Source organism: Mobula birostris, chromosome 1, assembly GCF_030028105.1.
Source record: "Mobula birostris isolate sMobBir1 chromosome 1, sMobBir1.hap1, whole genome shotgun sequence".
NCBI lineage: Eukaryota > Metazoa > Chordata > Chondrichthyes > Myliobatiformes > Myliobatidae > Mobula > Mobula birostris.
In genome coordinates this window covers 25,075,896-25,089,270 of record NC_092370.1, presented here as the reverse complement: position 1 = coordinate 25,089,270, position 13,375 = coordinate 25,075,896, and the positions used below count along the sequence as shown (strand labels likewise).

Here is a 13,375-nt window from a genome sequence, read left to right as displayed (position 1 = left end):
AATGTCCATATCCATCCATTTTCATCACATTCATGTGCCTATCTAAACACCTCTTAAAAGACTCGCAATGTATCTGCCTCCACCACCTCAGGCAGAACATTCTGGCATCCACCACTCTGTATAAAAACTTGTCCCTCACATTTTCTTTGAAATGACCCCCCCCCCCACCTCAAAGGCCCACCCTCCAGTATTAGGCATTTCAACCCTTGGAAAAAGCTGCTGACTGTCTACTGTATTTATGCCTCTTATAATCTTAGAAATCTCTTATTGGATCCCCTCAGCCTGCACCGTTCCAGAGAAAACAACCAAATTCTGTCCAACCTCTTGTACATGCCCTCTAATCTAGGCAGCACCCTGGAAAACCTCTTCTGCACCCTCTCCAAAGCCAAATGTGTGAATGTAAAATTGAGGTTGTACACTTCAATATCCCCACACCCCATGGGTTAATTACAAAAGTTTGAAAACAAAAATCTAACATTTGTAGATCAAGGAATGGATGTCATCTTAAATACTGTATAAACAGAGTGGTGGGAATGGAACAGAATAGGCAGCTCATCAGGAGACTCAGAGCATCAGCTTTTTTTTATCACTAATGTACATCACGAAATTTGTTTTGCAGCAGCAGTACCGTGCAATATATAATATACTGCAAGTTAGAGGGACACGTACAAAATAAATGAGTACAAAAAGAGAGCAAAAATAGTGAGGTAGCGTTTATGGGCTTGGGGGTCATTCAGAAATCTGATGCCAGAGGGAAAGAAGCTGTTCCTAAAATGGTGTGTGTGTGTGTGTGTGTGTGTGTGTGTCTGTCTCTCTCTCTCTCTCCATCCTGATACTATTCAGAAGAGAGGATATCCTGGGTAGTGAGGGTCCTTAATGGTGGATGCCACCTTTAAGGCATCACCTTTTGAAGGTGTCCTTGTTGCTCGGAAGCCAGTGCAGGCTGAACTTACAGCTCTCCACAGCTTTTTCCGATTCCGTGCAGTGCTGATGCAGCCAGTTAGAATGCTCTCCACAGTACATCTGTAGAAATTTGTTACAGTATTTAGTGGCATTACAAATCTCCTCAACCTGCTAATGAAATACAGCCACTGGCATGCCTTCTCTATAACTGCATCATTATGTTGGCCCCAGGATCGACCTTCAGAGTTGTTGGCACCCAGGAACTTGAAACTGCTCCATCTTTCTGACCCCTCGATGAGGACTGGTGTGTTCCCTCCACTTCCGCTTCCTGAAGTCCACAATCAATTCCTTGGTCTTGCTGGCAGTGAGTGCAAGGCCATTGTTGTGCCACCACTCAACCAGCTGACCAACCTCACTCTTGTACACCTCCTCGGCACCATCTGAAATTCTGCCAAAAATAGTTGTGTCATCAGCAAATTTATACATGGTGTTTGAGCTGTCCCTAGCCACACGATCATGGATGTAGAGTAATGATCTAAGGGGCAAGTATGTTTGCCTTCATTGTCAGCTAGGAGATGTTATTTCTGATCCACACTGTGGTCACCGGATGAGAAAGTCAAGGATCTAGTTCCCAAAAGGGAGGTACAGGGGTTCGGGTTTAGAAGCTTATTGATTAGTATTGAGGAGGTGATGAGGTTGAATGCTGAACTGTAATTAATAAACAGCAGCCTGACTTGGGTATTGATGTTGTCCAGGTGTTCCACAGTCCAGTGGGGAGGCAGTGAGATTGAATCCATCAGGTGGCAGTGAGATTACTGCCACAAGCTGTAGCAGGTCCAGGACCTTTCTTAGGCAGGAGTTAATTCCAGCCAGGATCAACCTCTCAAAGCACTTCATTGTAGTAGATGTGAGTGCAACTGGGTGAGAGTTATTGAGGAATTTCACCCTGCTTTTCTTGATAGATGCCCTTTTGAAGTTGGTGGGAAGCTCTGACTGCAGCAGTGAGGGATTGCAGATATCCTTGAATATCTCCGCCTGTCGGTTGGCACAGGTTTTCACTGCCCTACAAGGATCACTACTGTCAGTTAGCACAGGTTTTCAGTGCCCTACAAGGAACACTACTGTGGCCTGAGACCTTACGAGAATTCACCCTCTTGAAAGATGTTCTGATGTCGGCCTCTGACGCAGGTAGCAAAGGGCCGGCAGGTGCTGCAGGATTTGACACAGGTATAGATTTACTCTCGCTTTCAAAGCATGCATAAAAAGCCATTCAGCCCATCAGAGAGTGAAGCGTCCTATGAGACAGGTTCTGCCTCATAGGATGTAATGACCTGCAAAACTTGCCATACCCAATGTGCATCCAATTTAGTCTCCACCTTCACTTTGAATTGCTTTCCCACTCTTAAGATAGCCTTTTGTAGGTCATACATGGATCTTTTGAGGAGTTCTGGATCACCAGTCTTAAACATGACAGATCTAGTCTCAGCCGTCTGCAAATCTCACAGTTCATCCACGGATTCTGGTTTGGGTGTGGCCAGTATGTTCTCAAAGGGACACACTCATCCACACAAGTCGTGATGAAATCAGCGACAACTGTGACATATTCATGCGAATACGAAGATAAGTCCCTGAACATGGTCCAGTCCACAAACTCCACGTGTCCTACAAGTGTTCCTCTGACCCCTGCGACCGCACCTTCACAGTCCTCCTCACCGGTGCTGTGGTCTTCAGTTTCTGCCCGTATACCAAGAGCAAAAGTTCTGCCAGATAATCGGTCTTGTAAGAGTGCAAGTGCAGGATGGCCTATTCAGCATTCTTGATAACAGTGATCAGGTGTGTTGGCTCTTCAGGTTCCACAGGTGATATATCGGTGGTAGTTGGTTAGAGCCGACTTCACATTGAAGGCCCTACTATGATCGGGACAACATCGGCACGTCCTGTCTCGACACGCCTGATCATAAGTGCTCAGTTCCTCCAGTGCCAGCCTGACGTTGGCCAAGGGTGGGATGTACACTGCCACCAGGATGGTGACTCCCCCGCTGACAGAACGGATGACACCTGACTGCCACGGGAGACAGAACCGTCACGTCTGCACACCACGCTGAGTTACTGCCGCCATCTCTGCCTTCACCTGCCACCATCGTCCAGTCTACATGGTTAGCGGTGAAGCCGTCGAGCTGCAGCGCTGAGTCCCAAATGTTAGGGACGACCCACATGTCTTGTAAAGCAAGGTAGACAACAGTCCCTGATGTGTCTCTGGAACTGCAATCTTCAGTTGTATTTTCCAGATTCCATACAGTAGCCAGGGAAACGATAGGGAGTGGGGCCTGCAGCCCAATATGTTGTCCATGTTTTTTTTAAAAAGCAGAGTCGTGGGTGCCTGGAATGCACAGACTGGGCAGTGATGATATCCGGTGTTCGAGAGGCTCTCTGATAGGCAAATGAATGCACAGGGAATGGAAAGACATGGACATTCCATAGGTAGAAGGGATTAGTTTACTTAAACATTGGATTACAAATCTAAGTTGTTTAGCACAACATAATGGGCTGAAGGGCTGTTCCTTTGTTGTACCATTCCACGATCTAGATTCCTGTAAAACTTTCCTTTCTCATAGCTGTGCCCATTAGTTATAGACTCCCTTACACTGGGGATCATGGCCTCTGTATACTCATCTGATTTTATAAACCTGTGCAAGGACATCCCATCCCCCAGCCGATCTATTTTCTCCTTATAGTTGAAGCTTTGCGGTCTAGGTAATATTCCTGTAAATCTTTCCCGTGCCGTTTCTCACTGAATGATACCTTTCCTACCTCCAGGTGAACAGAACTGCCACACCATTCCATAATTGTCTTCTCAATGTAGTGTGCCAACTATTTAATCAATGCCCTGACCAATTAAGGCTAACATGCCAAATGCCTTCTTCACCCCCATGTCTACCTGCGTCTCACTTTGAGGAAACTACGTCATTGTACCCCTTGCGCCACTGCTCTACAACACTCCAGGGCTCCATCGTTCACAATGCTAGGTTTAACTCGGCAACGTACAACACCTCGTACTTGTCTGAGTTGGTTCATTTGCCATTCTCTGGCTCATTTCCCAACCCCCTTGTAAACAGAGTAACACCGCTGTCCACTACACCACAAATCTGTGAATTTACAAACACGTTAACAACATTGATGTCAATGATTTGAATGACAATGACAAACAGAGGACTTAGTACCAATCCACTGGTCAAAGGCCTCCAAATCTATAAAACAAACTCTGCACAACCACTCTCAGTCTCCTTCTACTAAGCCAGTTTTGTATCTAGGAAGTTACGAAGTGGAAGAAAATGCGTTAACAGATGCTGTCCTACACCACCAGCTTGAGTACTTACTACCCCTCAACCATCAGGCTCTTGAACCAGATGGATAACTTCGCTCACCTCAACGCTGAACTGATTCCACAACCTATGGAATCACTTTTAACAACTCTACTACAACCGTCAACTCAATCATAAATAAGCAATAAATATAATTTGTTTTGTACTTGCACAGTTTATTGTCTTTTGTTTTAGTCCATCTCTAACGTGCGCAGTTTGTCATCTCTAACTTTGTTTGTCATTTGTTTGTCCATCTCTAACGTGTGCAGTTTTTCATTGATTCTGTTGGGTTTCTTTGTAGTTATTGTGAATACTCGCAAGAAAATGAATGTCACATTGTGACATATGCACTTTGATAATAAACTTACTTTGAGCTTTTGAACTTAATCGGTAGCAAATTTCAGGACCCCGGTGATGTGAGGGTATCTAAAATAGATGATGGATTGTTCATCTTCAACTAATGTACTTTAAAAATGTGCATTTAAAGTGCAGCAATTAATCATTTCAAAGTAAGCTGTGAGGCCTACTATGTTATACAAATTAGAAAAGAGGCCAGGAGTTATTTCCCAACCCGACGTAGATTGGGAGATTGCTTTGCCAAGCACCTATGCTCCATCCACCACAAAAAGCAGGATCTCCCAGTAGCCATCCATTTTAATTCCACTTCCCATTCCCATTCTGATATGTCAATCCATGGCCTCCTCTACTGTCACGATGAGGCCACACTCAGTTTGGAGGAGCAACACCTTATATTCCGTCTGTGTAGCCTCCAACCTGACGGCATGAACATCAATTTCGCAAACTTCCAGTGATAACCCCCCCCCCTCAACATTCCCAATCCCCTTTTCCCTCTCTCACCTTATCTCCTTGTCTGTCCATCACCTCTCGCTGGTGCTCCTCCTCCTTTTCTTTCCTCCATGGCCTTCTGTCCTCTCCTATTAGATTTCCCTTGTCTCTAGTCCTGTGTCTCTTTGACCAACCAACTTCCCAGCTCTTTACTTCACCCCTCCCTCTCTCCTCCGGGTTTCACCTACCACTTTATGTTTCTCAGTCCTCTCCCCCCTCACCTTCTAATTCTGACTCCTCATGTTTTTTTTCTCCAGTCCTGCTGAAGGGTCTTGGCCAGAAACATTGACTGTACTCTTTTTCATAGACAATACTTCATTAAGAGTTTGAAGAGATTTGGTATGGCAACAAATACGCTCAAAACCTTCTATAGATGTACTGTGGAGAGCATTCTGATAGGCTGCATCACTGTCTGGTATGGGAGGAGGTTGCTAATGTAGAGGGCTGAAAGAAGCTGCAGAGGGTTGTAAATTTAGTCGGATCCAGCTTGGGTACGAGCCTACAAAGTACACAGGACATCTTCAGGGAGCAGTGTCTCAGAAAGGTAGCGTCCATTATTAAGGACCTCCAGCACCCAGGGCATGCCCTTTTCTCACTGTTACCACCAGGTAGGAGGTACAGAAGCCTGAAGGCACACACTCAGCGATTCAGGAACAGCTTCTTCCCCTCTGCCATCCGATTCCTAAATGGACATTGAACCCTTGGACACTACCTCACTTTTTTTTAATATATATTATTTCTGTTTTTTGCACAATTTTTAATCTATTCAACATACGTATACTGCAATTTATTTATTATTTTTTTCTTCTATATCGTGTAATACATTGAACTGCTGCAGCTAAGTTAACAAATTTCATGACACTGCTGGTGATAATAAACCTGATTCTGATTCTGAGATGCTGCCTGGCTTGCTGAGTTGCTCCAGCATTTTGTGTGAGTTGCTTGGATCGCCAGCATCTACAGATCTTCTCGTGTTTCATGTCTTAATTTTAACAGCATCATCACATTCTTATTGTTCAAATGTGTACAATTAGAATGAGAACAGAACTAATTCTTTCAGAGAAATTTTCTGCTTGATTAGCAACCGAACTTTTTTATCCACAGAAACAAATTCATGAAAAGTATTATAAAATTTCATTTGATATGCAAGTGATTCATTTGGCACTTATCAAAATTGTCCATTTGATAACGAATGAGTTTTAAACTGAAATGCAAACACGAGGAAATCTGCAGATGCTGGAAATTCAAGCAACACACACAAAATGCTGGTGGAATGCAGCGGGCCAGGCAGCATCAATAGGAAGAAGCACAGTCGACACTTCAGGCCGAGACCCTTTGTCAGGAATAACTGAGATAGTAAGAGATTTGAAAGTGAGAGGGGGAGGGATAGAGCCAAGAGCTGGAAAGTTGATTGGCAAAAGGGATACAAGGCTGGAGAAGGGAGAGGATCATGGGAACGGGAGGCCTAGGGAGAAAGGAAGGGGAAGGGGAGCCCAGAGGAAGATGGAGAGCAAGGAGTTATTGTGAGAGGGACAGAGAGAGAAAAGAGAGAGAGAGAGGGGGGGAAAAAGAGGAAAAAGTAATAAATAAATAAGGGATGGGGTAAGAATGGGAGGAGGGACATTAGCGGAAGTTAGAGAAGCCAATGTTCATGCCATCAGGTTGGAGGCTACCCAGACGGAATATAAGGTGTTGTTCCTCCAACCAGAGTGTGGCTTCATCTTTACAGTAGAGGAGGCCGTGGATAGACACGTCAGAATGGGAATGGGACGTGGAATTAAAATGTGTGGCCACTGGGATATCCTGCTTTCTCTGGCGGACGGAGCGTAGGTGTTCAGCGAAACGATCTCCCAGTCTGTGTCGGGTCTCGCCAATATATAGGAGGCTGCACCAGGAGTACCGGACGCAGTATGTCATCCCAGCCGACTCACAGGTGAAGTGTCGCCTCACCTGGAAGGACTGTCTGGGGCCCTGAATGGTGGTGAGGGAGGAAGTGTAAGGGCATGTGTAGCACTTGTTCCGTTTACAAGGATAAGTGCCGGGAGGGAAATCGGTGGGAAGGGATGGGGGGGGAGGGGGAATCATTCCCTACGCAACTCCCTTGTCCATTCGTGCCATCTCCTCCCTCGCCTCCCACAGTAGCCTGTGGTACACCCCATCCGGTCCCGGTGACTTATCCAAAAGCTTTCCAAAAGCTCCAGCACATCCTCTTCCTTAATATCTACATGCTGAAGCTTTTCAGTCATTTATAAAACTCAATGGGGATCAGAGCAGAAGGTGAGCGAGTGTTCAGTGCAGCTTACTTGTGTGTGAGGGGTCTTACTCACTGCTCCCAGAGAAAGGTGCCTACACTACGAATAGTCTCTCTCTCTCTTCCTCCCCCCCCCCACCCCTCACTCGATACTACCAGAGGATGGTGCCAGAGTCCGTGGATCTCTGGCAAGGTTTAATCAACGCAGTTTGTGGATTGGTCGCTGTAGTTCATGTTATTTGTGTTTCTGGTCACTCCTTTCTTCGTTGCTGTTTTATACCATTTTGATCAAGGCAGACGAGTGCTGTGGCCTACAGATGGTGGGAAGTGCAGTGCTGGATTGAACTGAACTAAACATGCCCGGACTCCTTGAATGACTTTGTGATTTGGTCGGAGGGGTGGAGCTTAGGATGATGCACTTAACAGCGGCTCCTTCGCTTGCATCTTCAGAAACAGCTCTATTTCTATCTTTAATATCTCTTTTTCCCTTTCAGGGTTCTTTTGAAGACCGTGACCTGGAGTTACACGCTGACTTTGGTTCTTTGCGGAAATGGGACCCGCTCTCAGGGCCTTACGACCAGCCACTTTTCGATACGCCAAGGATGCCGCCTGGAAGACTAGTGCACCTTCAGGGTGTCGGATTTTTGTGGCTCTGGAGGCGGGCGGATTCGAGGCCAGTGCCACCATTTGATGTGTCGTGGGAGTACACGGAAGATCGGAAGCAGCGAGCCAGCTGCGTGCCAAGAGACCAGAGTTCTTTTGGCACAGAGCTCGGAAAAAGCAATGCAACAGGCTTTTAACACCATAAATTAGCAAGTTGTTTTGTTACGTCTCCCCTCTTATAGTGAAACGGGGACACCCCTTTTTCCATTATTAGGGACAGAGAGAGCCTGTGGTTTGTCGAATTACCAGGTGAACTGGGGTACTGCAACTCTGTGTCTTTGCTGTTGTCTTGCTGTTCGCATGAGTGCTCGGTGGAGGGTACAGATGCCTTTTTGCTGGTGGGGGGGTGGCTTTGCTGCTGCTTATGCATGGGACAGAGGAGCTGGGGGGGGCTTTGGGGTTCTAATATTTAATTGTCATTCATTCTTTGGGGTACTCTGTTTTCGTGGATGTTTGCGAAGAAAAAGAATTTCAGGATGTATATTGTATACGTTTCTCTGACATTAAATGTACCAGTTGAAACCTACTGTATTGTGTTTTTCACTTTTTTTTTCTAGCTGTTTGCATGATTTGTTCTTTTGCACATTGGGGATTTGATGTTTTTCTTTATACCGGTTTCATGGCTCTCCATGGGAAGACAAATCTCAGGGTTGTATGCTACATATATACTTTGATAATAAACGTTCTTTGAATAAAAAAATGTACTAATTGTAATGTCTAAAATGAAACTTGTGGGAAAAAAAACTGCTTCAGAGTCTTTCTCTAGAGATTTGATCTGAAAACAATTTTCACCACAATATTTAATTTGTTCATTAACCTGAACAAAGCATGCATTGGTGATAGACCTGTTTAGAAAAAACTTTAATGACAAAGCTAGATTCTGACAGCAATATCTGCTGGTGCTTACAGGGAAAAAAAAGCAAAGACCTACGATAGGAGGCAAGACTGAATTGCTTCTGCATTACATTTCTATACACTTGCAGCAGCCATCGCCTTTGGAATAACAAAATAGATACAAAAATAGCATTAAATATTTCAATGTTCTTCAGTGCTAGAAGATAAAAATCTATTTGCACTGTGACCAAGGGCAGCACGCAAGTAACAAAAATAGTGAACACTGTTTGTAATAATTCACAGACAACAGTTAACTGCTTCCCATAATACTACAATGTAGATTTTAAACACCACACTCTAAGAACATGTTGAATAGGGTATATAGTTTAATCAGTTTTCCATCTATATGACAAAGGCATTGAAATAAGAAGTAAAAGTACAGGCTACAGCAAAACATAACAGATTCTGCAAATGTTGGTAATCCAAAGTCACACGCCCAAAATGTTGGAGGAACTCAGCAGGCCAGGCAGCATTTATGGAAAAAAGTACAGTCGACGTTTCGGCCGAGACCCTTCGGCAGGACTGGAGGAAAAGAGCTGAGGAGTAGATTTGAAAGGTGGGGGGGGGGGGGGGGAGGAGAGAGAAAGACAAGGTGATAGGTGAAACTGGGAGGGGGAGGGTTGTAGTAACAAGCTGGGAAGTTAATTGGTGAAAGAGATACCAGGCTTGAGAAGGGGGAAGTCTGATAGGAGAGGACAGAAGGCCATGGAAGGAAGAAAAGTGGGGAGGAACACCAGAGGGAGGTGATGGGCAGGCAAGGAGATGAGGTGAGAGAGGGAAAAGGGGATGGGGAATGGCAAAAGAGGGGAGGGGGCATTACTGGAAGCTTGAGAAATCGATGTTCATGCCATCAGGTTGGAGGCTACCTAGACCTAATACAAGGTGTTGTTCCTTCAACCTGAGTGTGGCTTCACCACCACAGTGGAGGAGGCCGTGGATTGACATATCAGAATGGGAATGGGACGTGGAATTAAAATGGGTGACCACTGGGAGACCCTGATCTTCTGGTGGACGAAGTGGTCTCCCAATCTATGTCAAGTCTCACTGTTATACAGGAGACCACACTGGGAGCACCGGACACAGTATATGACCCCAACGGACTCACAGGTGAAGTGTCACCTCACCTGGAAGGACCGTTTGGGGCCCTGAATGGTAGTGAGGGAGGAGGTGTAGGGGCAGGTGGAGTACTTGTTCCGCCTGCAAGGATAAGTGCCAGGAGGGAGATCAGTGGGGAGTGATGAATGGTCAAGGGAGTCGCGTAGGGAGCAAACTCTGTGGAAAGCAGAAAGTGGGGGGGGGGGGGAATGATGTGCTTAGTGGTGGGATCCCGTTGGAGGTGGCAGAAGTTTCGAAGAACCAGAACTGGACCCAGAGCCTGGTGGGGTGGTAGGTGAGGTTAAGAGGAACCCTATCCCTGGTAGTGTGGCAAGAGGATGGGGTAAGAGCAGACATGCATGAAATGGAATGGAAGAGATGTGGTCGAAGGCAGCGTCGATGATGGAGGAAGGGAAGCCCCTTTCTTTGAAAAAGGAGGATAACCCCTTGGTTCTGAAACAAAAAGCTTCATCCTGAGAGCGGATGCAGAAGAGGCAGAGGAATTGAGAGAAGGGGATGGTGTTTTTACAAGTAACAAGGAGGGAAGGTCCAAGCAGCTGTGAGAGTCGGTAGGTTTATAATAGACATCAGTAGATAAGCTGTCTCCAGCGATAGAGACAGTGAGATCAAGAGAGGGAGGGAGGTGTTGGAAATGGACCAGGTAAATTTGACGGCAGGGTGGAAGTTGGAGATGAAGTTGATGAAGTCAACGAGCTCCATGTGGGTGCAGGAAGCAGCACCAATGCACTCGTTGTTGTAGCGTAGAAAAAGTGGGGACGGACACCAGTGCAGGCTTGGAACATAAACTGTTCCATGTAGCCAACAGAAAGGCAGGCATAGCTGGGCCCCATGCGGGTACCCATGCCGACACCTTTTGTTCGAAGGAAGTGGGAGGAGCAAAAGGAGAAATTGTTAAGAGTGAGGACAAGTTCTGGTAGACGGAGGAGAATGGTAGTGGAGAGGAACGGTTCGGGTTTGGTGTTGAGAAAGAAACAGAGAGCTTCGAGGTTTTCCTGGTGGGAGGATAGAGGTGTACAAGGACTGGACATCCATAGTGAAAGTAAGGTCAAGCAACATCTATGTAAAGGAATAAAGGGACAACATTTCAGGCTAAGACTATTCATCAGGACTGGAAAGGAAGGGGGATGGGGAAGAAGCCGGAATAAGATGGTGGGGGGAGGGGGAAGGTAGGTGAGTGGGAGAAGGGAGATGAATTGAGAAGCTGGGTGGTGATAAATGGAAAAGGATGAGTGGACCACGGGTGAAAGGGAAGGAAGAGGGGCACTGAAAAGAGCTGATAGGCAGGTGAGAAGAAAAGGGCAAGAGCAAAGTCGGAATGTGGAATAGGAAAGTAGAAACTGGGGAGAGGGAGATGGGAGAAATTACCAGCAGAAGGAGAATTCAATGTTCATGTACATATTTACTTAAAACAAAGGAGCAATTTGATTTCTCTCAAAGATCTTCCACAATTTTTATTTCAAATAAACAAATTTATCATGTTCAATCTGTTTTTTGTGAGATACTGTGTATTCAGAAAGATCTTTTTAGTTGGTCCCCACCTAAGCAACAAAATGCTCATTTCAAAGATAAAACAAATTTATAAAGGTAATTACTTCATTTAGCAGTCCTGACTTACGGACATCCATACGGACAAGAGAGCTTCCGTAATATTATTAAATTCAAAAGTCCAATGGAGAAGCAAACATTCAACTCTACAAATACAATTTTCTTTCTCTCTCTCTTTCCACATTCCCTAACACTTTAAGCAACTGTTCTTTCTTATTGGGAATGTGTGCTTTTGATGCCATTCAATACAAAGTGGGCAGGTTACAGATTACATATTTTACAACAGATTCATTTACATTAAATATTTTATCCTGTAAACACCTACATGAAGATAATTGTATTCAACTTATCATTAACTTTCAGTAAGTCATTGAAGGAAGGTTCTGCTGGTAAATGCATAACCTTTCAAAATCTATTGACCCATGGATTATGAATAAAAGGACGTGATTAACATTTACAACCTTTCTTTGCACTGAACAAAGATAAACTCTGCCCACCTGTCAGGTTGAGGGGTTGCTGACCAAGTTCTGTCATAATTTCTGAGGAAATCACACTCGATCCCATCTGCAGGCTTCCGTCTGCAGCTTTACTTTCCTCCAGCCTTTCCCCGGCATTCATTCTATTTCCCTTGAGGAATGATCCACTGTTTTAAAGAACCAAATCGCATAATTACTTTCAGATCAGCACACGACATAGTTAGATATGCTCTCAAGCCCTCAAAAAGTTTTTTCTTTTATTAGGAATACTCAATGTAATCCTTGATCAAAGTTCAAAGTAAACTTATTATCAAAGTAGACATAAATCATCATATACAACTCTGAGGTTCATTTTCTTACAAGCATACTCAGTAATTCTAAGAACCATAATAGAGCAAATGAAAGACCACACACAACAGGGTGAACAAACAACTAATATGTAAAAGACAACAAAATGTGCAAATAGAAGAGAGAAAATGATAATAACAATAAACAAGCAACAAATATTGAGAACATGAGACGAAGACTCTTTGAAAGTGAGTGTATAGGTTGTGGGAACAGTTCAGTGATAGGGCAAGTGAAGTAATCCCCAGTGGGTGAAGAGCAAGATGGTTGAGGGGTAACAACTGTTCCTGAACCTGGGGGTGTGAATCCTGAGAATCAGAAACGTATGTGGTGAAGGCTCCTGCACCTATGAAATATCCGAGTAGGAGTCATGTATCTGTTTTCTCTCTGCATTGAACGCTTTCTCTCTGCATTCAACTCAGTGTTGAACGTTTATTACGGTAGTCACGTGGGCTTCACAATATAAATAAATAAGACAGCTGCAATGTTTTAGAACTTATGGAAATGTGCAGTAACAGACATCTGAAGAAGAAAGCCCTTAACTCCAAGTGGAGTCATCCGGATGCCGTCATGACAGCGTTTTTTTAGCTGGCTTTCTTATTTTTACGAGGCCGAGTTGCTAGCTCGACGCCCAACCCAGCACGGATGGAAAGCGTGCAAGGGAGCCAGCTGGATTCGAACTCGGGAGCCTTCGCTAAACAGACATCGAGTGAATGGGTAATGATACAGCTCTAAACCAGAGTCCATTCTGTTAAAATGCCACTTCAGCCTCATGATTCTGAAAACCTCTGATAAAACTGACAAAGCATCATTCCTGGAAGGAAGGGCAAGCAATAATCATGTTTCATAAACTAATGTGCAGAAATTATAAAGTACTTCACTTCAACAAAAGTAACTTGTAGTATATGCACGTCACTGTTACCTTCTCAGATAGCTGTTTGGCAAAGTGTTCATTGACATTTCATAAATCTTTT

General features: G+C 44.7%; 1 protein-coding gene across 3 annotated transcripts in view; it reads right to left on the bottom strand.

Moving 5' to 3' along the window:
- Positions 1–13,375, bottom strand: part of LOC140195107 (lethal(3)malignant brain tumor-like protein 4) — a 402,850-nt gene that overhangs the window by 387,681 nt on the left and 1,794 nt on the right. For all 3 annotated transcript variants that reach the window (XM_072252853.1, XM_072252873.1, XM_072252862.1), the window contains exon 2: positions 12,078–12,223. In XM_072252853.1, the coding sequence (XP_072108954.1) occupies positions 12,078–12,198 (121 nt within the window). In that variant the 5' untranslated portion in view covers positions 12,199–12,223. The remainder of the gene's footprint in view (positions 1–12,077; positions 12,224–13,375) is intronic.